Source organism: Mustela nivalis (assembly GCF_964662115.1).
Source record: "Mustela nivalis genome assembly, chromosome: 5".
Classification (NCBI taxonomy): Eukaryota; Metazoa; Chordata; class Mammalia; order Carnivora; family Mustelidae; genus Mustela; species Mustela nivalis.
In genome coordinates, this window is record NC_139024.1 from 92138715 (window position 1) to 92163748 (window position 25034).

Genomic DNA, 25034 nt, shown 5'->3' on the forward strand with positions numbered 1-25034 from the left:
GACAGCATTTTACTCACTCCAAACGAGTCAGTCCTCTCATGCCCTGCTGCTGCTTTCTCTGCGAAGGGTAACTCCTATTGTAAATCCTTTGTGGTCATCTCAACAACCTTCACAGCACCTCCACCAGGGGCAGACTCCAGCTCAAGAAACCACTTCCTTTGGTCATCCATAAGCAGCCATTCTCAGCCACTCCCGTCTTATCACGAGATTGCAGCAACTCAGTCCCCTCTTCAGGCCCCACTTGGAATTCAAGTTTTCTGTTTCCACCCCATCTGCTGTTACTTCCTCCACTCAAGTCTCGAACCTTCAGTTTGTAAGAAATGCAATAAATTGCAAAGCCCACTAAAGCAACATACGCCTGTGTTGGGCTATTCTGCTTCCACAACTTTGTACAGAATTAAAGAACATCAAAGTAATTGGAAAAAGCAGCCAGTTAAAAGTACTCTGAATGTTTCCTTTGTTACCTTCGCGTGAATAATGTGTTATAATCCGAATCCCTGGCCTGTCTTATGCACCTTCCTTGAGTAGGTAGAATCCACCTGAGATAAACCATCAAGTAAAGGCAACAAATTATAAACTCTCTTTCATCCATCTTAATCTGCTGCCTTTGCCTTGTCTCCAATATCCTTATCCTTGGCCAGGCCCCATGTAGTTACCATATTGAAATTGTTGAGTATCCCTCATCCAATGCTTTCACCATTTGCTTGATCTATTTTTTCTTCCCATGACCAAAAGTCAAAGGGAAGTGTTTCCAAATTCTACCTAGTATACCACATTGCTAAAACTCAATTCTACTCACAATTTAAAAAAAAGATGCATGAAAACCTGTATTGTATTTTTTCCTGTATTGTATTTTTAAGGAGTGTTATGTCATTGCAACACGTTTTCATTAGCACTGTGCCTGTTTTGATACTTGTCCACTAAAGTAATGTAAAAGTCATTATTAAGTTTGACACTAAAAAAGCATCATCTTACTAAAACCAAAATTTAGACTGGCGCGGTTCTGATATACATCTGTCTTTACATTTTAAGGAAAAAAAAATCCTAGTCCAAGCTTCAATCACTTTTATAGTATAGTCTACATTTTACAAATGAGTTATTTGAGAAAATACATTAAAATCATACACACACACACACACACACACACACACACACATTTTAGACTGTTTTTAAACAAGACTTTTTAAAAAGGGCTTTTAATCTAAATGCTGTTGCTCTGTTTCTGTAGAGTTCTGTAGACTGACATCGTGGCTGGTTATGTTAATGTTGGTCCCTGGAATAAGATTAGCATCTTTTCCTTCAATCAAAGAATCCCACTGATCAAAATCTTTCTGCAGTCCTGTAAAATAGAAATGGGAATATATTAGCATAGTAACAGCTTAGTGCCTCTAGGTGGCAGCATAGCCTCACTAATGACATGATTACAGCCCTGGCCGCAGCTTCTGTGTAAGTGATGGAGCTAGGCACTTGCAGATCAGCCAGGACCCTCAGCATGGAAGTCCACCAAGTGCGCCCAGAAGAACTATTCCCTTTAACAGGTAGACTCGCTGTCTGTGATAAAGAGCATGCAAGCAGCAGAATTAAATTTCTCACGCTTCTGTTTGCAAACTGATTTACTGCCCTATTACATTGCAAACCAACTGGAGACAGTTAGAATAGGACTAAGGCTGGATTAAGAGAGTTTTGTCCTAAGGATCACCTGGTTTAAGTCATGACATACTCTTAGTTTCTTACCTAAGTGCTTTTGTAAAAATGCTAATGAAGCTTTGTTGCTAAGACCAAGTGCTACATTTGAATCTATATCTCCTTTTAAGGTGAATATGTATCCAATTATTTTGCCAGTTGCAAATGTGAAATCAGCAAAATTTTGATGGACTGAACCCCTGAAAGAGAAAGGAGAGTTATAAATCACATAGTTTGACAAACTTACTTCTGTAGTTAGGGTGCAGGAAGGATACTGGCCTCACTGGCTATGTACTGAAAGACCAAGGAAATAAAACGTGTAGATTTGATCTCTTTTTAGTTGTATTTGTGGGTCACAGGGTGCACGTATAGGGATCTTAGAGTGTATTTTCATCTTCCCTTTTAGGTAAACAAAGATTCCAGTCTTCAGCGGCATCTTGGCTTTAGAAGAAATGATTTTCTTTTCTTTTTTTTTTTTGAGCTGATGCAACGTATTATGTTTTGCAGGGACTGTGTACTCAGAGCCAGAAGCCTATTATATTTGCTTACCAACACCACATAACTTCGTATCTATTTGATGCTAGTCAAAACACACTGCACATAAGCCTGGGATAAAGTAGATTTAAGGGGAAAAAAAACCCTTTTCCTTTTATTATTTAAGCTGGAAGTATCTTATAGGTATCATTTATGCCGCTCCTTAAATCCACCAACAGCCCATTATCAAGTAGAATGGCCTTTTCCTTGGTGCAGTAGTTTTCTTCTGCCTCTCAGACATTTGACACTTTCTGGCAGGTTTGTGTTTTTTTCTTTGTTTCCCTGACCATCTCTTTCTTGTTTGTACCTTCCCTTCTTCCCCTAACCACTCTGTTCTCCACTGGCTCTTCACATACAAACAGGCATTTCCCAAGATTCTGTTTAACCCACTTGGTGGTCTTATCTGCACAGGTTTCATGTATAATATGCAAATTTTATATTTTCCCAATGTGTGGCCAGACATCTCTACCCAGATTTCCCTGGCTCAAGCTAAGAGATTATAAGAATACGTCTTTCCAGCACTCCCCTCCCCTACCGTGCTCCCCTTCCTCTTTATTATATTCCTGCTTATAAGCCAACCACCACTCCCAGTTATCTATACTTGAACCAGAACCATCTGCCCCCGCTCCTTCTTCCCTGCTTCCAATCACAACATGAATGTCAGAAGCACAAAGAAGCCAGAAACAGGGTCAGCAGCAGAAGCCCAGATGCTACCAACAGTGGTGGAATGGCCTCAGGAGGAGACCATGGCGGAAGAGAGGAAGGGAGCGATCAAAACAATGGGAGGAAGGGCTGGGAGGAAGGGCGAAGAGTAGGGTTGTAGTACCCCTGGGGGGAGAAACAGGGACGTCCACAAGGTTAAGTTCAAATGGATACAGAGAGCAGGGTCTAAGTGGCAAATAGCCTGTGGGGTCTTTTATGTCCTTGGTAGGGCGAGTTCCAGTATGCTGGTGGGGGTTTGGGGAGCTAGCCTACAGGAATCAAAGTATACATGGAAGTAAGCATGAACTATGAAATATGAGCTATTATTTCCAGGTTCCTAGCAGAGAAAGGAAGAAAAAAAAAAATAAGGTAGAGTAAGAGCCTAGTAAAGAAATGGAGTTGAGGGAGGCTGGGCATTCTGCATTATTTCTGTTTTAAAATTAAATAGACTTGCCCATCCAAATACTGAAGTCCTTAGCTAACGTGAAGCTAAACTGAGATCTTTAACTATCTAGACCCTCCTCACTATCTAAAGTCTCTTGATCCTTCCAGACCAATTCTACTCCCTTGTCTGCCAAGCAGCCCGTCCTGAACACCTCAGGCGGAAAAGCCTCCATTCTCCGATCCCATAGGGTTTACTGCCTACATGGTTTGTGTTTCCTTCCCGCCCCCTCTTCTTGTCTTCTTTGAAATAAGCCAGGTTTCAGAAGAGGGATGAGCCCTACCTTGTAACATCACGTTGTGAGTTCAAAACTCTCCTGGGGTTTCTTTTTCACACCCATGATACCAGCATATCACTGATGCTCAAAGGCATCCCATCATAGCTTTGGGGGAATTTACAAATGCATATTCTTTTGAAACAGGTACACACTGCAGATCTCAACAGATGCTCTCCCTTTTTTCCCCAAAGAGTTCCTAGTCTAGCCTGTTAATGGAATACTTCTCCCTACCCCAGCTCCCAAATGCATAAGCCTGCTCTTGTATCCTAATGCAAATTTTAATTATCAGTATAGGAAGGACTTACATTAACACATCTCAAAAAAGAATAAGCATAAATGCACTTAGACCCTGAAATTATCTCATATTCTCCCTCATGGAAAGTCTAAACAGTGCATTTAACGACTCTATCATGCCTACCAAATGGTATCTTTTGGTGTATATCCAAGTTTCAAGTTTCTATTTCATATAATGAAATAAATCACTTATTAATATTCACCTGATTGTAATCATTTTTCTTTCTTTGCCGGGTGAGTAGCACTTTTCCATTTTTTCGATATTAGCAGGATATTGGAACCGTTCCGAGTTGATAAAAAAGAGGGGCTGAGGAATTCTGGAAAATATTTCATCATCCAGCGGAGCCATCCAAGCATCCAGGGCAATCCCACATCTGCAGGAGTTTGGGGACAATGACAAAAGAAGGCTGGTGACACGCTGACGGACATGCGGAATTTCTAAAGATGTTAGGATTAATGGGCATACACCATCCTGGTTTACTGTGGGTTATCTCACTGGTATTACACCTCAGTGTGGGAAGGGAATATGATGAGCTTTATAAGGTAGCAGACTTGGAATTACATAACCATTTTCTTTAGGAGACATTTAGGAATTGTGACCTTATAAGAGTATCTTTAAAATGTTTTATCATTTTTGTTACATTGCTTTCAAAATAAACTTTTCAGTAAGAATTTCTCCAAAACTGTGGGATGTCTGAAGACATACAATATATGCATTATTGCTCCCATGTTTCCAGGCCTTCTGGACACTTGCAGTCCATTTACTGTGCCTTTTTCACAATTAACTATTGGACCAGTTGCTTTATAGGTAGAGGTACTTCACCTGGATAAGTGTCTGGAGGTTGAAGAAAAACATACAAGGTATATCATTTGAAAATGTAACTTGAGTTTTAAAAGTATGTTTATCCTGGGGTGCCTTGGGTGGCTCAGTGGGTTAAAGCCTCTGCCTTTGGCTCAGGTCATGATCCCAGGGTCCTGGGATCAAGCCCCACATCGGGCTCTCTGCTCTGCAGGGAGCCTGCTTCCCCCTCTTTCTCTCTGCCTACTTGTGAAATGTGTAAGCCTGATGATTCACAGACCTGTACCTCTGGGGCAAATAGCACATTATATGTTAATAAAAATAATTTTTAAAAATTTTTGTAAGCATTTTCTAAAAAATATATCAAATATTGTTCTTAATGATGTGATTCAAAAATATTCCCATTTAAATTCCAAATAAAAGAATAACGTTCATTAGAAAAAAAAAAAGAGTCCCATGGTCTGTCTCCCTCTCTGGTTTCATGCCATTTCATCTTTCCTCTCTTCCCCCATGATCCTCTGCCTTGTTTCTCAAATTCCACATTATCAGTGAAATCATAAGATAACTATCTTTATCTGACTTATTTCACTTAGCATAATACCCTCTAGGATGTTATGTGAAATATTAAGTGAAATAATATTTTATTTATTTGTTTGTGTGTTTAATTTATTTGCGAGAGAGCCAGTGGAGGGAGGAGCACAGGAGGAGGGAGAGGAAGAGAGAAAGAATCTCAAGCAGACACCACACTGAGTGCAGAGCCCAACCTGGGCTAGTTCTTAAGATCCTGAGCTCATGACCTGAGCTGAAACCAAGAGTCAGATGCTTAACTGCCTTAGCCACCCAGGCGCTCCAAGACCTCTATCGATCTTAAAGATGGGAAAAAAAAAAATCAATTTAAAAATGCCTGGCATATTGGGGAAATCTAGAAATACTCTAAGATACACTACTGATGTCACAACCATTATGTCATAGATTTTATATATATATATATATGTATACATATATATATATACATATATATGGATAGATTCTATATATACATATACATTACATATATATGTATATAGAGAGAGAGATTTACAAGTGAAAATATTAAGCCCTTAAGCAAATATATAAGAATGATGAAGAAAAATATATAGGAGTGGGGAAGCTTTTAGTAGCAAGCGAGGTAGATGGTTTCTGTCTGGGAAAATTCATACAAAGTACTTTATGGAGGCAAAAGAACCGACTTATAAACCCTGGAGGATACTTTCCTCATTAAGAATTTGATAAATGGGGGCACCTGGGTGGCTCAGTGGGTTAAAGCCTCTGCTTCAGGCTCAGGTCATGATCCCAGGGTCCTGGGATCGAGCCCCACATGGGGCTCTCTGCTCAGCAGGGAGCCTGCTTCCTCCTCTCTCTCTCTGCCTGACTCTCTGCCTACTTGTGATCTCTGTCTGTCAAATAAATAAATAAAATCTTTTAAAAAAAGAATTTGATAAATATTCTCTCTCACATGGGTTATAGCTTTCTGTCTTCCAGTAACTTAGTTTTCTTTCTCTTCCTTCTCTTACCTGAATCTCTGGTCTTCACTGAGAGTCTGAACAACCGTGGCTCCACCAAAAGAGTGTCCAATAACTGCTATTTTATCCCTGTCGATAGAGTCCTGTATAAAACAGCACAATATATATTAATCACTGTCTCACAGGTGGTTAGAATAGAACGGTTTTTCACATTCTAAAATTTGTGTTCACTGCATGGGCATGGTTAAGTACTTTGATCTCTTGTATAAGAAATGCATACATACATACACTCACATGCACTCACACACACATACACACACATACATACACATGGACGTACACGGGCATATATGCACACAAATCCACATGTTGGGCATTCGTAGAAGTTCAAAGTAAACTAGGCAAAGTTCCTAGGCACCCACACTTGAAACACTGACATCATTGCTGACTTCTGCCTCTCCCCACTCTACATTTAATTCATGTGTTCATTCCCTGCATATCTATCGTGCACCTGCTCTATGTCAGGCACCATAGACCACTTTCAATGAGCTCCCAGTCTACCGTGGAGGACCAGGTACAGGTATGTGAAGCAGATCCAACAGCGTTCAACAGGATGGTGCCAAGGAGCACACGTGACAGATAGCTCAGCAGCCCAGGGGTGGCAGTGGGGTCCAAGAAAGCTTCCTGGGGAAGGTGATGCCTGACCAGGGAGAGTAAGCAAGACTCAGGGAGAAGAATGTGTCAGGCCAAGAGGACAGCATGTACAAAAGCACGGAGGCAGGAGAGAGAGGGGCAGGCTAAGGGACAACAAACTCTTCGCTGAATCAGGAGAACAAAGCATCATCTTCTGCCTGAACTGAAGTACTTCTTGTTCCTTCTATCCCATCCTCCATCTCCATGCACAATTTCAGGTCTTTGTTCATGCGGTCCACTTCGACAGTCTTCTACTCCCTCTCAATAGTCTGTTGAAAACTTCTGACCACCACTGCAGGATCAAGCTCAAAATATGCAAGAGCCAGCCCGAAATTTAACTACTTCCACTGGACGTATTGAATTGAACCAGAGAATTTACTCTTTTGGTGGCTCTTGGCAATTTCATATCTCATGCAACCTAAGGCATTCCTTGTAGCTGTACTACTTCGCGTATCTTTTTTTTTTTTCTTTTTAATTTGCAGCCCTCTGTCATGTCAAGCCTTGCATTACAGCAGAAAAGCAGATGAAGAGGAACAATGAAGAATGACAGGACAAGGAACATGGCTTTTTCTTAAGCTCACCTTCAGTTGCTCCACATCAAACTCTAAATCTAAGACATTCTTCACTGGCCTTCCACGATCAATGTCCAGAATCAAATCAAGAGCTTGGGAACACTCCTTTGCTCTTTTCTGTACCTAAGATGATGATCAGAAAAAGGAAATGACAAATTAAAAAGCTGTGGCACTTATTTTAGAGTCTGCATAGGTGTTGCATGTGGGAAACCTGGCTGATTGCTTCTACACTGGAAATGTCTAAGTGATTAGTGACTGGAACATGACCAGCGTCTTGACGTGGGCTCCAGCTTTGCAGGTTATAGCTGAATCCAAATCCTAGCTCTGGTGCTTACCTGTTGTGTGACCTCAGATGAGGTACACAACATCTCTGAGCTTCCGTTTGTTGTATGGCAGTGCCTACCTCGGTGAAATGTGGGTGGGATTACATGCAAGGACATATATATGAAACACCCACTGCAAAACCTGGCACAGAGGCAAAAGCCAGTGTGCTCTTACCTCATCTTCCAGACACTCTTGTGAAAAAGATACTGTTATTATTCATTATATTGTAACAGATCAAAGAGGTCAAACACAGTAAGTAACTTGTCTGAGATCAGCCCACCCTGAAGTGATGGCACCAGCATTCAAACACAGATCTTACTACTTATTCCATATTGCATCTGTCTTTAATATTGTCTTGGAAGGGAGGATCTTTGTCAATTTCTTTTCTAGCACGTCTGAGATTCTAAAATGAGCAGTTCTACTGCAAAAGATTTCTGAATATGTACCGTCTTCTCTCAGAATATGTATGTCTGTCTTTGTTTTCACTGTGATCCAGACTTTTCATTAAGGGAACTGTGTCTCTCAGAGAATCTTCTGACAGGTCTTTGGGGGGATGGGAAGCAGGAGAGCAAGGAGCTCCCCCAGTAGCACATAAATGACATGAGCAAGCCTTAACGCATTTGCATATACATTTTAGTCTCCAGGACCCCTCCCCTTCGGCTGCCACATACCTGCTCACTTCGTACAGACATCTCCTCCTCCTCTGTTTTGAGGCTTTGGAGATAGAGCCAAGACTTGTTTCCTATTTCTGCAGCAGACTGGTCTTGGAAATAATAAGTCGCGGAGGCGGATCCATCTCTGCAATCAAACAGCGTCAATGCCTCCCCCTCGCTCTTCCTCGCCTTTGTCCCCTCCCTGCTCCCCATCCCCAGCTTCCCTCTGAGCTTTCTGACTTCCCAGTCTTCTTCCGCTCTCTGTTTGTTTTCATGTCAAAGAGGCACCAAGAAAATGTCTTTGCTACAGGTCAAGTCCACCCTTTCCATCTCCTAATTCTAGGAGGTCAGCTGGAGACTCCTGCGGGAAACCGCATCCCAGGGCTGCCACTTACCCACTGTGTGGTTTGGGGCAAATGACTTACCTTTTCCAGCTTCATTGCCGCCTTCTTTCAAACAGTGATAACAGTAACCATTTTGAAGGGTTCTTACAAAGACTAAATGATGGTGCACGAACAGGGCACACAATAAACACCAAAAATGCTAGCTGCTTTTTAACTCTTGATAGTTTAACCCAGTCTCCTTTTTGTTTTGTTTTGTTTTGTTTTCCCTTCATCATGTAACCACAGTTGACAATTCCACTGATTTTTTTTTATAAATATTTTCTGAAAATTAGAGCCCAGGTGACCTACCTGTGTTCTACAGCAGCAACTATGAACCCATGGGATGCCAGATCAATGCCAATAGCAGAATAAATGGTCCTTCAAAACAAAAGGAGGAAAGCATTAAACTACCAGCCATGCCTAGGTAGGGTCCGCTAATAAACCTGGGAACATGGAGCCATTATACCCCTGTAGTAATGCCCGGGGGGTAAACCAGATGGCTGTGGTTCTCAAAACTCTGGTCCTCAGGGTATATTTGACAACATCTGGAGGTATTTTCATTATCATGATGGGCAGACGGTGCTACTGGCCTCTAGTGGGTAGAGGGATAGCGCTAAACATCCTAGAGCACACAGGACCACCCTCCACTGTAAGAAATTATTTCCTGCAAAACTTTTTTTGTAGTCCTGGATGCCTGGGTGGCTTGGTTGGTTAGGCCATGGCCTTCGGCTCAGGTCATGATCCCAGAGTCTCAGGATCGAGTCCCACCTTGGGCTCCCTGCTCTGCCGGGAGCTTCCTTCTCCCTCTGACATTCTCCCATCTCATCTCTCACTCTCTCTCTCTCTCAAATAAATAAGTAAAATCTTTAAAACACACACACACAAAACGACAACAAATGTCGGTAGTCCCAAGATTGAGAAATCCTGATGCAGTATTCTAAATATCACTTTTGAGAGTTCTGGGCTTTAATCTTGGCCCTACTACTTATCAGCTATATGACTTTTGGTAATTATATTCCTGGTCGGCACCTGTACAATGGGACTAATAATGCCTTTCCTTTAGAACAGTTGTAAAGTTTTCGCAAGACAGTGTATGTAGGAAGGCAATGCAGTGTGGTGCTTAGGAGAATGGGACCTGCAGTCCAATCCCTGTGTTTGGTCCACCACTGATGAGCTGGTCTGCCCTGGGGAAGTCACTGACCCTTCCTCTGTAATGGCAGGGTACTTGGTGGGATTACTGTAAAGGATCAAGTAAGTTAATACATTTTCAGTGCTTATAACTATGTCTAAAACAGGGTAAAGACTGAACACATGTCAACTCTTATTTAAATGACTGGACACAAAGAATCACGTGCTAAGCAACTGCATCCATACCCCCTTTCCCTTCTTCTCTCTGCATAGTCTTCTCATTTGCACTCAGTAGGAAAGGGCAGTAGAGAACCAAAGGGAGGTAGTAGGAACTCTGTCTTCTACTGTTGAAAAAACACAACCTACTTAGGGAGGGATCAGCAAACCTTCCCTTGTCAAAGGCCAGGATGTCAACCTTCTCTTGCCAAAGGCCAGCTTGGGGGGCAGTACAGTATCTGTCACAGCTACTCAACTCTGTTGTTGTAGCACCGAAGTAGCCACAGGCAACGTAAAAGCTGGAATGAATGTGACTGTATTTCAATAAAACTTTATTTATAGCAACAGGGAGCAGGCTGGAATTGCCAACCACTGGTCAAGTAGAAATTAAACAACTAGGTGGGCAACAATTAAAGTACCAAAGAAAATTTCTTTTGATGTATCTGTTTATTTACTTATTGAGAGAGAGAAAGAGAAAGAGCATGAGCAGAGGGAGGGACAGAGGGAAAGGAAGAGGGAGAGAATCTCAAGCAGACTCCCTGCTGAGTATGGAGCTTGCTATGGGACTCGATCTCATGACCCTGAGATCATAACCTGAGCCAAAATCAAGAGTCACATACTTAACCCACTGAGCCATCCAGGCTCGCCCCCTAAAGATAATTTCTTATTGCAGATACTCCCCCAACTTCTTGTCAGCTAAAATCCACCAATTTCTGAAAGTCTTTCTAATCCTCTGAGGTAGAAAAAGGGTAGGCAGCTGGAAGGATGGAAGAGGAGAGGGAGTGGAGGTCATGAAAAATGTGCCACTCCGAGGTCATGCCACAGAGAGCAGAGCTGCTTCAAGACCCCACTCTAGAGGGGCACTCTAGAGGGGCAGTGCCCCTGCCCCTCTAGATCTATCAGCACCAGCTAAGCTTCCTGTGAGCAGAACCCAGTGACTGGGCAGTATGGGCACTAATGTAGGTCCATTCTGGTGAGATGCAGGACTCCTTTGATGAGCAACTTCCAATCAAGCATTCCCTCGGTTGGCCTGGTCCCATGTCTCTTTGAAGTGTGCTGTAATCTGAGACTCTGTACCCAATCTCACCATTCCCCATCTCCTTCCCATGCATCCAAGCTGCATCATGATCTGAAGGTTCTCCCTATCTTTTCCTGCTCTGTTCCCTCTATCCTTCATAGACATTTCTCTCAATAAATGTCTTTTACAGGTAATCCAATCTTGGTGTCAATTTCTCAGAAGGCCTAACCCAGGGGATGGTTTTCAGACTGTAAATATTACAACATACAAGGGCTACAGCCAAAAGTGTGAATCCTTCTCTTCTTGTCATGAGGCTAGTCCCCATGAGCTGGAAGGAAGGAAGAAACTACTTGACAGGATAGGCCTGGACTGATGAACGGACCACAGCCAAAGGCTGAAGAACTCCAATTCCTCCAAGACAGGACCCAGTGTGATACTCTAAAATCTGCTCTTCTTTTGGGGGAGTGGGATGCATTCGGTCATTGGTCCTTCGGAATTCAAATTGTTCAGCCTTTCAAACATTACCGGAATGCTCCAAGACCATGAGAAAAAACAATTAGTGGGTATTTTTCCCCAGTCCTCAGAGGGGAGTTCCAGTCTGCGGGAGTTGTCATTGAACCTAGACAATAATGAGAAATGATCATTAGTGTTTTCTCTGACTTGAATATTCCTGGTTAATTTAACTTACATCTTCTTAGTGCAAATCCTGACCCACGGAATTCATACTTATGTTTTTAATGTACTACTAGTCAATTCATTAAAAAGTCTGCTACTAGATACCTACCGACCAAGGACCTGAAGCATGTAGTTTTTCTCAAGACCATAAAATCATTAATCATCTGTTCTCACTGCCAGCTCTGTGCTTAAGACAGTCTCCTACTTACAGGTGTATTCAGGAAGGCTATTCCTTAGTGCCAAGCCCAGGTGTTGGCAGAACTTCAAAGAGAATATTCCGAAACTAAAATGAACTGCAGGAGCATTACACTGAGAACCAGAATCTTCGAACCAGGGACTCCTTCCCTTCTAATTTGGTTCTGATCAAGAGGAACACACCATTGACTTCATACTCAGATGTGGTCTTGGATGCTGCTCCGCTACTTAATACTGACCTTGAACAAGTTCCAAGAACTCTTGAGTTTCCCATTCCTCTTTCATAAAACAGAGCAGATGGTATCTTTTTTTTTTTTTTAAAGATTTTATTTATTCATTTGACAGAGAGAGATCACAAATAGATGGAGAGGCAGGCAGAGAGAGAGAGAGAGAGGGAAGCAGGCTCCCTGCTGAGCAGAGAGCCCGATGCGGGACTCGATCCCAGGACCCTGAGATCATGACCTGAGCCGAAGGCAGCGGCTTAACCCACTGAGCCACCCAGGCACCCGAGCAGATGGTATCTTATAGGGCTTTTGTGAGAATGGTATCAAAGCAGGACATATATGCAAAGCACTCAGCTCGTGACATCAGTAAGCAACTCAAAGCATGAAAGATACTGTCTTCCTTCCTGCACTTCTCAACTGCTCTTGTCATTGCTACCCTCAGTGATTTGTGTTCCATTTTCTCCTTCATTAGACAGAGCTGCAGTCATGAAGACTGAGGATTGCTCTGGAAGTGATTTGTAACTTACTCAGCACCATACAGAGGTGTAGTGACATTTCCATCATTTCTGTTGTAGAGGGGTTTTTAAGAGAACTCCACGGAGAAATTTAAAATAAATGCCAGAAGTTGTAGGTAGTTTTGAGAGGGAAGTTTGAAGACATGGTTAGCCCTGGCATGGTCAGTAGTGTCTGAGCAAACAGATAAGGAAACATCTATACTGGTGATAGGTAGACAAACGAAGTCATGAATGCCCAGCAGGTTGTCTTGGTGAGAGAACCTGGTGCTTGGGGATGGGTGATGGGAATAAGGATGGAGTCCCCTCACTTACCATAGGGGAGAAATTGGCTTTCCCTTTCCTACAAAGCATCCAGGGCACGGGGCATGACAGCCAGCCTGCTTCTTACTCACCAGATTACTGCTCCTCCACAGTATGTGAGCAGGAAAATTAAAGACCAGCCAGTTGGAAAATCTCACACTTTCACTCCCTCCATCTCCCCCCATATATGTAGAACAAAGCAAATGAGAACCCTTGATTCTCTGATGGTTATCTGGGCTTTTAAGAAACACCTCGTCTGGGGCACCTGAGTGGCTCACTGGGTTAAAGCCTCTGCCTTCAACTCAGGTCATGATCTCAGGGTCCTGGGATCGAACCCCACATTGGGCTCTCTGCTCGGCAGGGAGCCTGCTTCCCCCTCTCTCTCTGCCTGCCTCTCTGCCTACTTGTGATCTCTCTCTGTCAAATAAATACATAAAATCTTAAAAAAAAAGCAAAAAAACAAAAAAAAACAAAAAAAAAAACCCCACTTCGTTTTCTGAAGAGAAGTTTAGACTAGAGAAAATCTACTTTTATCTTTGCCTGAAACTTCGGCTGTTTTCCAGCTTTTCTTATATTCTAGAGCCTACAAAGCAGGATCAATGGGAATCTTACCAAAAAATAAGCTTAGTATTTTGCCCATAAGCCAATGTGTTCCAAGATATTTACTAAGACCAAAAAAATATTCTTTGTTTGGGATCCAAAGGGTGTCAGAATGGTAGTCCTCCTCTTGGGATGGATAATACAAACGCAAGAAGGTACCCTGCAGAGGAAAGAAATTAACGCACTTTTAGTAAGGTTCCTTCTCCATTATGTTCCAATAGCTATTTTGCACATTTAGTTAGTGAAGACCCAAATACTTCTGCTGTTCACAGAGAGGTCCCGAAAAAAAAAAAAAAAGTTAAGCTGCTGTGGTGACTGAATACAGTAGAAAGAGAAGCAAAATAGAACAGTATGCTTTCTGAGTGAAAAGAAAGCACAAGCATGTTGGTTTCAACCATTATGGATGAAGAAAATAAAGAGAATTTAAAGATAAATTGGTCAGGTGACAGCAGCAAATTGGGGAATGAGTTAACTTGCAAAAGGTTTCCAATGGGACAAGATAAATGGCAACATGAGTCATTCTCAGGTGAGGGCAAGGACAGGTTTCGAATCATTTTAGTGGGCAATACTAACAGTCAATATTAGATTATAAGGCTAAGTGGTATTAATCAAAGCATTACCTTCTTAGTATAATCAAACATCAAGTCTGTACAACCAACAGAGTAAGATCCATTTCCTTTGGGGATTTTAGATTGGCCAACGCTTGCAGCAGCCATCAGAGCTTGTATTTTATTGGCCCATGCTGAAAAAAAGGCAAATATTATCTTGCTGTCCTTCATTACACACCAGACTTTATTATGCAAAAGGAAATTCCAAGGGAATGAAGTCACACCCCTTAGTTTCTGGTCTCCTTCATTTCTTTACCCAACTAGTAAAACACAAATAATTATTAAGGGCCCGATGTAAGCAAAGTATTTTGTGGGGATACAAGAGCAAGGTGGACACAGCCCTTTCCCTAAGGTACTTAAGGCTATCACCTCCTAATACTTTCTGCTCTGACTCAGATCATGTCAAAGACTGTTTTTCCCAAACATGAACCTTGGAGCTTGGACATGCAAGCTCTTTAGCCTTAACCCAATTCTAATGACTCAGAAAAGCTCTGCTTATTAAAGTTTGAAAAGTACTAGGCAAACAAACAAACAAACAAACAGCACTAGGCTGAGGTACTAGACCACCTGGTTGGACACACGGGTCAACAACTGATAGTTCAAAGGTAAGGAGGGAGTTCCAAGGAAAGCAGGAGATGAATGGACCTGGAGCATTAGAGCTAGGTGATCCTAGTTAGGATCCCAGCTAGACTTCTGATGCTGTGATGCTCTGGCCTAGGCAATTTACTCCCTTCTCCAATCCTCCTCTGTGAAGTGGGGCAAAAAGCACTTGACTGGCCTGCAGGACAGTTGTAAGAATAAAGTGCTGATGAAAGCCAAGGTCCTAGCACAGCACACAACACATCATCAGCAGACAACTGGTATTATGTGTTCCTTACCTAGAATTAGCTAACTCTGACTACCCAAATTTAAGCCCTCAGGGGAGGGTTAGCAGATCTAAACTATATCGTACCTTTTTCCCTCTGGGCAGATCCAAAATCCTAGGTGTTTCCTCAGACATAAAAACAAAACAAAAAACCACTTCACCTTTAAGGTGAACATTTTCAGTCCTATTTAGAAAGGCACTTTCTTTCCCATTTAAGATGTTCTACCAAGCCATGTTCTGTGGTGTAACAGGGAGACATTAATCCATAGGGAGATACCACACATGACTGTCCCTCCTCGAGGAGAAGTCCTGTTCTGCTGTGACCCCACCCACATCAGCCATGATGGGATAGTACCGGGCTTGAGGGGGAGGACTCTGGCTCACAGAGTTTGAGGAAGAGTCCCAGAGAGCCCACAGCTGCCTTGGAGGGGCCACCTCTGAAAGTAAGAGTTTAGTTCTAGAGCCATGGGAGGGTTCTGAGTCACACAAAGTTTCTCTTGTGAGATCTCCATTCCACATAGGCTCAGGGAACTTTTCTCAATCACCTGGGAGTACCCAGGTTCTCTAAAACCCGCCCTCCCGCAAAGTCTCCTCACTCAACCTTTAGGAGCCACAGGTCAAGGTGAGGCTATATGGCTGTCTAGTCTGAGACACCTGACCCCTCGGGAGACCTAGAGCTGACCTGGGTTGGGGTATAAGTCTACAGAGCTCTGTGGCTGTTTGGTGCTGGCGGGGCCGGGGGTTAGGGGTTGTAGGAAAGTTTCATCAGCCTGCAGCTAATCCAGTCACAGTCCTGGATTTCCTGTTCTCGAACCATCTGTTAGATCAGGGCTCATCATGAAGGATGAGGCAGGAGGAGGCTTGTCAGGTAGAATTGGGCTACCCTCTAGAGGATACAGTTTGTGGTTCAGAATTTATACATGTCACGTCCTATTTTTTTTTTTCAACCTTTGTTTAAGAGAAGCATTGGAACCGATTCAGGGTTATGAATCTTGTTACACATTTCCAGTGGGGTTCATTTGTCAAGTATTCCTGATACCCATTCCTGGGATTTGAGATGAATTGTACCCATGCTAGGAACATGGTATTTCCTTACATAGCTTCATATCCTCCACTCGCAAAAAAGATATCTCTAGCTCATACCTCACCTGTATAACCCTACTTTCTATATATTCATTTGGTTAGAAAAATACAAACAACTATCCATTACTTTAACCCTTTATTCAATAAATGATTTCTAGTAATTAACAAAATATTTTTGAGCACTGAGAATGGGGCACTGGGTTCAAGGATGAGGCTATAATGATGAATAAAGTAGTGTCTGTTTCCCCAAGTTTCTGCCCGTCCAATGCCAGCTTTCCAATGATTTTCAACAATGAAGGGGATATAAAATGTGTTTTGAAATTCCCACGCTGTACCAATAAAAAGTACATGATGTAAATGTCTCTTCACTGATAATCCTCTCATGGTGTAAGATGCTCCTTGTTTCCAATCCTTAGAAAAGGTAATGGGAAAACTAATTCAACTAGGCTGGAAGCTCCTTGAGCTTGTCCACAAACTCACTGTCTTAGTCACCAGTGCCTCAGCTTCCTGGTAAGTGTTGTTGAATGAGTGCACCTGTGAGATATTACACCATTCCCCATGCAAATGTAGACACAACATATAGTCCTTCCTAGGGATGCCTTTACGTTCCTAGCTATGGAACAGGGCAATATTTATCAGGCACAGAGTGATGAAAGCTTTTTGTAAATGTTACAATAAGGAGTCACCCGTCAAACCTGAGCAGCTAGACCCAGAGTGACCAGGCATGGGGCTAGACAGTGTGACACCATTCAGAAGCCGCCTACACGGTTCACCTGAGAGGAAGCTGGCTACAGAAGATGATGCAGCACAATGCTCCGGGATCTGCAGGCATTCACAAAGCTCTTTGCAGTCAAGGTCCTTCTTAGTGAAGGCACATGTCCTTGTCTAGAAAGGGCTGCCTCACTCAGGCCACCTCTTCTGGGCTTGACTCAACCTCTGCCTCTTTTCTTCCCTCCCACTACAAGGGAAGAACGAGCGAGAGATGCGCGCCCATTCTCACCCAGAGCTCTTCAGCTTGTCCCTTCCTCTCCTTGTGAGGACAGTGGAAACACCATTCCCCTCTGGGCCCCAAGACCCTAACCTGCCATTTTCTCATCCCCTCCCCACAGGAACCAGAACTAAACCTGTTGATCAAGACAACTGCCTGTCCTTCCTCTTCCACGGGAGCAGGTTTTGCGGTTGCCTCTGAGGGAACCCCAAGGGGTTGTGTCACTGCGCCTGCGTGGGGGCGGGTTACGGTGGTGAGAGACCAGGGGCCGGGTTGAGGAAGTTTTCAACCGTGGTTGTGAGCTGAGCTTCTGGTTTACCTGAAAATGCCTCACTTGGTTCTGTCCTGCCGTCATGACGTTGAAGAAGACGGGAGCTTCTTCAGTTTTGGTTGGAGTGAGGAGAAAGGGAGGCTTTGTTCCGTGCCCCAGAACACAAGGTCTCCATAAGCCTCTTTGTAATTAACCTTAGTTAAAAGTCCACACGTGCAACTGCTCTGGGGTCAGTCGAGTCTGGCAATGGGTCAGTTGCTCAAGCCCTTGAACAAAGAGACCTCTTACCTGATGATCTAATTTGGGCAACAGGATTTAGGTCTTGCCAGTCAATAGGATGGACCAGTGCGAGACAGCTGCAGAGGCAGAAAAGCGCATGCACTTTGGGTGGTAACATCTTGGAAGCTGCGCAGCAGTTTCAGCTTAACTTTCTTCAGGGCAGGTTATTAAAAGAAAAAAAAAAAACATGCAATAAAGAGGACTTAAATAGGCTGAGAAATCAGTGCGATTAAGGTACGAGCAACATGACTTCATATATATTGTTAAGGGAGGAAGGCACATGGTCTGAGCTGGGTTTTGTTTTTTTTTAAAGATTTTATTTATTTATCTGACAGACAGAGATCACAGGTAGGCAGAGAGGCAGGCAGAGAGAGAGGAGGAAGCAGGCTCCCTACTGAGCAGAGAGCCCGATACGGGGCTCGATCCCAGGACTCTGGGATCATGACCTGAGCTGAAGGCAGAGGCTTTAACCCACTGAGCCAACCAGGCACCCCTGAGCTGGGTTTTTGAAAGGCATCAGGGAGGCAAAATCCTTGGTAATGCTGGAAGGCAGAGCACAGAAATCACACTTCTAGCAGTCACAGGAGGGTGCTGGTCACGGATTCTCTAACTCTGAAGCAGTTTGCTTTGGTTAAAAATTGCATCCAGCGGGAGCCTCCATGGCACAGTCAGTTAAGCGACCAACTCGTGGTTTCAGATCGGGTTGGGATCTCAGGGTCGTGAGATCAAGCCCCAAGTGTTGGGCTCTGTGCTCAACACAGAGTCAATGCTTAAGATTTTCTCTCCCTCTGCCCCCTGCCCCGATAAATAAATAAAGAAAGAAAGAAAGAAAGAATAGCATCAATAATTGTAACAATCATAGATCACATTCATAATAATATCCATAGGCATTTCTAGCACATTTGCAAATGCTCTGTAAGTTTTGGCTGGTGTTTCCATCGGGGTTATAAAATATCATATGGCTGCAGCTGTGACTGTTTTGGTGCTGATGGTATTTTTATTTTTGGTGATCTCTATAATCCTCCTACCCTGAAACCTTCCCCAAGGCAAAGGTCAGGTCTTATGTACGTTCCCACTGCCTCATGGAGGGCCTGGCATGAAGTGGTGTTGCCTGAATGTTTATAGAGTTCATGAATGAGTATCTATAGCCTCACAGACAGCATAGTAGACTCATGATAGTAAGAAATGATATTACAATTGGGTGCTATACTAACAACTTATTAGCAAAAACCACCTGGTATGGGTGCCTCAACTCGACCCTACTGTACAAGTTTGCCCTTGGAAAAAACTGACTTATCTCTTCACCGATAGTAACTTGCTAACGGATTTCTCCCAGATGTATTCCTATGCTTGAATACTTACATAGAATTCATAGACATATACACATACATACATACACATAAATATATGTATATAAAAGTTTTAAAATTTGTTTGTAGTACTTCATTTCAAGATACACTTTTAATTTGATAGTATGTTTTGAGTCTTTTCATATGAGTACCTAGCACTGTAATTTGCCTTTTTATTTTAAAATGGCACTTAGGCGTTGCTCAAAAAAGTCTGTTCACTGGGGTGCCTGGGTGGCTCAGTCAGTTAAGCACCCAACTCTTGGATTCGGGTCAGGTCATGATGTCAGCGTCCTGAGATTGAGCCCCAAATCTGGCTCTGCACTCAGCATGGAGTCGGCTTGAGATTCTCTCCCTCTGCCCCTCCCCCTTGTTCTCGCTCTCTTGCTTTCTCTCAATAAATACAATATTTTTTAAAAATGTTCACTAAATAAATAACAACGTTGCCAACATTTGGAAGCTTATTATATGCCCAGCATTTTTCAGTTTCTGGCAAGGCTATCTTACTCAGTCATCAATCACTACACAATCTGTGAAGGAGTTTTAATGATCCCCACTGTATTGATGAGGAAACCGAGGCAAGGAGAATTTTACTCATCACACAGTTAGCAAGGGCTGGAGGTGGGGCTTGAATCCAGAATATCTGAGTCTCTGCTTTTATTTATTTATTTATTTATTTATTTATTTTTTAACGATTTTATTTATTTATTTGACAGAGATCACAAGTAGGCAGAGAGGCAGGCAGAGAGAGAGGAGGAAGCAGGCTCCCCACTGAGCAGAGAGCCCGATGCGGGGCTCGATCCCAGGACCCTGGGACCATGACCTGAGCTGAAAGCAGAGGCTTTAACCCACTGAGCCACCCAGGCACCCCTGAGTCCCTGCTTTTAACACCAACTTTGGGTAGCCCTGATTTCTCTTGCCCCTAGAATGAAAATCTTGTGAAGTTAATGAACATATGACTCTTTCGATGATGCTCTTGTGTTCAGGAACTTCCTGGATTGACAAGAGGCCTTAATAAAGAGCTAGAAACTGTTCTCTAAAGAGATGAGCATCTGTCTCATTGTTCTTGCCCTAATTGCTATTTGAAGCCACATGCCAGAACCCTTGGAAACCGCAGAGTACTGTGTATGAATCCAAAGAAACAGCTACTGAGTTTTCCAAATAAGCAACAGAAGTTGAACTGAGGCTCTCTGCTCACCAGCCTCCAGCACTCCCCTGCTGCTGGACCATCACAAATGGGTTTCCCATCCAATAACATCATCCACAGAAAGAAAGTATTTACAGGGACATGAGGCTTGAGAAAATTCCACCCGCGGTGCTCACAGCCCATGACTAATAAGAGGAGTGTCATTTGGCCATTTGGAAAATCACGGGGCATGAAAATGAGGAAAAATGAAGGCAAAGTGAAACACATAGGGAGGTCAACAGAGATTTTTTAGGAATATCACACTAATGCAAAGGAAGTTAGCTTGGTCACAGCTCCTCAGTGATTGTGACACGATCCCTGTAACCACCTCAGGAAGAGTTAGAGACAGCCAATTTTGGGGAGGGCTTCCCTAAGTCCTCTGAGCAGGACTGGGGTGCTCTGCCCTCCCCGGCTTCCTGAAAGACCTATGCCGCTGCCATCGCCTGCAGTCTTAAGAGCGAAGCAGGGCAGAATTAAGGCCTGGTGAAATGGCACTCGGAGTTCCAACCTGACCTCATGCAAGCCACGGTGGCTCTCAGGGAACCTTTATTCATAGTGCCAGGAGCACCTGGGTGGCTCAGTTAGTTAAGTGTCCCACTCTTGATTTTGGCTCCGGTTGTGATCTCAGGGTCTTGAGACTGGGATCCAGTGGGGCTCCAAGCTGGGCATGAAGCCTACTTGAGATTCTCTCTCTTCCTCCATGTCCCCAGCTCCCTCAGCCAACGGCTCAAGCTCACATGCTTTAAAAAAAAAAAGAGCATACTGATTGATTCCTGAGTCCTACCCCAGACCTACTGACTCAGAATCTTTAGGCATGTCTGGGCATCTTCACTTTAGTTCCTGAGGGATCCCCACACAGCCATGCCCAGAATATAGTATTTGGAAACTGCTGCAACGGAATGAAAAGAGTACTACTTATTTATTATTTTTATTTATTTATTATTATTATTTTTTTTATCTGAGTAAACTCTAGTCCCAATGTGGGGCTCGGACTCCTGACCCTGAGATCAAGAGTTATCCGCTCTTCCAACTGAGCCTCCCAGGAGCCCAGAGAGTACTATTCGTTTAGAGGTTCTTGCCAGCCTATCATGCATGCTGTCTGATCTCGCCCTCAAAGTAATAGCCCTCTAAATAATTTAATAATTGGGACACCTGGGTGGCTCAGTTGATTAAGTGGCTGCCTTTGGCTCAGGTCATGATCCCAGCGTCCTGGGATCGAGTCCCACATTGGGCTACTTGCCCGGCAGGGAGCCTGCTTTTCTGTCTGACTCTGTCTGCCACTCTGTCTGCATGTGCTCGCTCTTGCTCTCTCTCTCTCTCTCTCTGACAAATAAATAAATAAATAAAATCTTTAAAAAAATAATTTAATAATTTAATAATTGGCGGCCTCATTTCTTCATTCACGTGTTCATGTCTTCATGTACTCAATTTTCAGAATGCCAATGTGTCAGTCTATGCTTGGGATAAAAAGATTTCTAAAATTTTTTTAAGAAAAGATTTTTTAAAACAAATGTGATTTTTAGCTTCAAAATTCCACTGGGTTGAGATGAGAGCCTTTCAAACAATGGTGATGAATGCTGTAACAGATTCTTTACAAAACATGGTGGGAATAAAGCTCTAGTGGACATAACAGAGAAGCAGATACTAGTGCCCTGCATTTTTCATTTTGGGGGAAGAAGAGCAATGGAGGACAGGCTATGGCTCCTGCCTGAAGTCACAGGGTCACCATCTGCAGGCAGGACTGGAGGGCAGGCAGGCCTTCTTTCTTTGACCCCCGTGGACCGAGTGATTGAAGGACCCAAACTGGATGCCTCTCCTTCCTCCACCTTCCCAGAGCCACAGAAGGCACTGCCTTCCACTGCTGCCTCAGGCCAGTGTGCTGTGTTGGAGGTGGAGGGGCAGACTGTGCCAAGACTGTCTCCGGCTGGTGGCAAAGCAACGGCGTCCAAAGCCATGGACATCTTCAACACAGTTTCCCTACAGTCAAGAAAGGAGGCCTTCTCTGGGCCTGGCTCCTCGATGGCACCAGAGAAGAAGGGGCTTTCCTACCCCAGCGAGCCGAGGGTCCTGGGTCTGGGCAGTCAAGCCACGGAGCCACCAGTCACATGGAAGGCCACCCCCTCCACTCTGCCGGCATTCTGTACAGGTCTCCACGTGGGCATTCTGCTGCCTCTGCCCACGAGGCTCTCTTGACAGAACTGCTTCACCCAGTGGCCTGTGGCTCCTCCAGGACCGGGATTGGTCTCATAGGTCACTTACTGTTATAACTTAACAAAGGACCCAGTAGAGAGCAAGCACTTGGGAGATATTTCTTGAATGAGCAGAAAGGATTCTATCCTCTTTTTGGTGTGAACTACCAAGTAGCCCAGAAAGACATTCCCCAATGATTTCACACCAGGGGTGACTTCCCCACACACTGAAGTGGATAGGGGTCAATGACCTGGGCTTCAGGGCCTAGAGCCCAACTGCCTGGGTGTGAACTGTCACCTTGATGCTAGCAGTGTGACCCCTTGCAAGCTACAGAGTCCTTCTGAGCCTATTTCCTTATCTGTAAAATGGGGCTGAGGATAAAGACAACCCAAGGTTAAATGATGAATATATGCAAAACTGTTTTTACATCTAGGTAAATGCAAAGGTTAGCATACTCATTTTGCATTGCAACTGGCCTGCCTTGCCCCTAGGTAAGTAGTTGCTTAATAAATGTTAAGGAAGTAAGAGCTAGTGCATCAATCAAGACCTTGAGACAGGAACAGGAAGGCATCCTTGACCATCATCCCCTTTGTCCATAGGTGGTTCTACTGAATAGGTCTAATGGGATTCATTAAGGGCTCTAACAACCCCTAAACACTGTAATTAGCATGCCTTCTTGGGGAACTCTATTCACTGGCCTTCTCCTCTGTAGCCTGCGAGGGCCCTCCTAAAGTTTGGGGTACCTCTTGTCCTCTACCCCATCCTACTCAAGATTTATGAAATGTTCCTCCTTTCAGCTCCTTACTTGGCTTCTCAACGTAACAGCTCTCTAGTTTAACAAGCTGCTAAGAGGTTCTGGTCTGCTCATGAGGCTTTCCTCATCAACTTCTGAATAAAAGTCCTTTCTTTTAGCCAAGGTCTCCTGGGGACATGCTATCAAAGCCCCTGAAAATTTACTCTAAAGGGAAGAATCATATACTTTTGGGAAGAAATGCTTTGGAGAAAAAAAAAAAAAAGACATTTCAAAAGTCTGATCCTGTGGGCAGTAACCCATCCTGGTTACCCCAGCCCCCTTAACCAGGTTACCCAGGTGGCCACCCTGCTTTCCACCAGCGTGAGTGAGGCTGCCCTCTACCATTCAGCCCTGCAGTGAAGAGATAGTCTATAAACCATGAGTCTGAATATTCAGAGTATAGGTTGTGATGTAACTTCTGTGTTTGAGAGAGCTAGGTAATAGACCATACTTAAGGGATGCAAACAGTTCTCTTCTGGAGATGCAATTTCTTCTCATTATTAAAAACAAAAGTGGGGGGGCCACTTGGGTGGCTCAAGGAGTTGGGCGTCTGCCTTCAGCTCAGGTCATGATCTCAGGATCCTGGGATCGAGTCCTCCGTCAGCCTCCTGGCTCAGTGGGGAGCCTGCTTCTCCCTCTGCCTCTGCCCCTCCCCCTGCCTGTGCACCCTTTCTCTCTCTGACAAATAAATAAAATCTTAAAAAAAAAAAACCAATAATGGGAAAATTGTTCTTTTTTGAAACCATTTTTTTTTTTCTCTATGTTTGGGCAGTAGAAGCCAGTCCTCTTCCAGGAGGTTTAACAGTGAAATAGGCAATTCTGGACAAGAAGCCCTTCTAAAATTAAGCTAGTGATGTTACACAGAAAGCTGTAGAAGTAATAGGAAAGAGGATCTTGATATCAGATTTTCAATCAGGTTTACAAGGTCTAAAAGCCTGAATGAGAACGCCTTGGACCTGGGGGAGGACTTGATGAAGCAAGCTTCTGGAAGTATCCACCAACGTTCCTGATTAACATATCATAGGCATCTGGGAAGAGACTCAAGGATTGGTTTTCCAGTTTCTCGACTTTCTGGCTTTGATTTTTGTCTGCTTGAATATTAGCAGAAACTCCTAAAGATAAACAAATAAGTAGTTTTACTGCAACTCAGAGCTTCTGAATCCAAAACTTGATTCCTGGTTTAGTTAAGAAGCAAACTCCTACTAAATGAAAAACAGAAACAAGTTGCAAACTAACCACATAGCAAGTGAGCCTAAACCATATGCATGTAGTGATAACAAACTAACCTCGTAGTATAGCAAGTAAGCCTAGACCATATGCGTGTAGTGATAACAAACTAGCCTCGTAGCAAATACCACATAGCAAGTAAGCCTAAACCATATGCGTGCAGTGATAAGATTAGCGTGGAGCAAAAAGTTGTAAACATTTTTTTTTACTTATACGAAATATTGTAAAGACCAAAAAATGTTTTTGACGTGTGTGTGGGTCTGATGTGCAAGCATGAGAAAAATAAGTGATGTAATGTGTTTTCGAAGGAGACTTAGCACAGTATATAACGAGGCATCGGGTTGGACTGAGGTGAAGCGAGTTCCCTGTCGGGAGGACATCATCGCCCGTGTTACCGATGCCCCGACAGCTTCGTTGCCGACCACTCGCTGGCTCTCAGTCTCAACTTCTGCGGTGACCTCTCTGTCTA

The 25034-nt window shown here is 43.6% G+C and overlaps 1 protein-coding gene across 5 annotated transcripts in view; it reads right to left on the reverse strand.

The window, feature by feature from the left end:
• Positions 1-1050: 1050 nt before the first annotated feature.
• Positions 1051-25034, reverse strand: part of PLA2G7 (phospholipase A2 group VII) — a 36130-nt gene continuing 12146 nt past the window's right edge. For 4 of the 5 annotated variants that reach the window (XM_082729696.1, XM_082729700.1, XM_082729698.1 and 1 more), the window contains 11 exons: positions 17833-17975; positions 14350-14471; positions 13742-13889; positions 11746-11839; positions 9168-9236; positions 8494-8620; positions 7508-7621; positions 6285-6376; positions 4136-4306; positions 1735-1883; positions 1051-1339 (listed from right to left, as the gene is read on the reverse strand). In XM_082729696.1, coding sequence (XP_082585822.1) covers positions 1197-1339; positions 1735-1883; positions 4136-4306; positions 6285-6376; positions 7508-7621; positions 8494-8620; positions 9168-9236; positions 11746-11839; positions 13742-13889; positions 14350-14471; positions 17833-17941 — 1338 coding nt within the window. In that variant the 5' untranslated portion in view covers positions 17942-17975 and the 3' untranslated portion in view covers positions 1051-1196. The remainder of the gene's footprint in view (positions 1340-1734; positions 1884-4135; positions 4307-6284; positions 6377-7507; positions 7622-8493; positions 8621-9167; positions 9237-11745; positions 11840-13741; positions 13890-14349; positions 14472-17832; positions 17976-25034) is intronic. The other variant, XM_082729697.1, reaches the window with a different exon arrangement.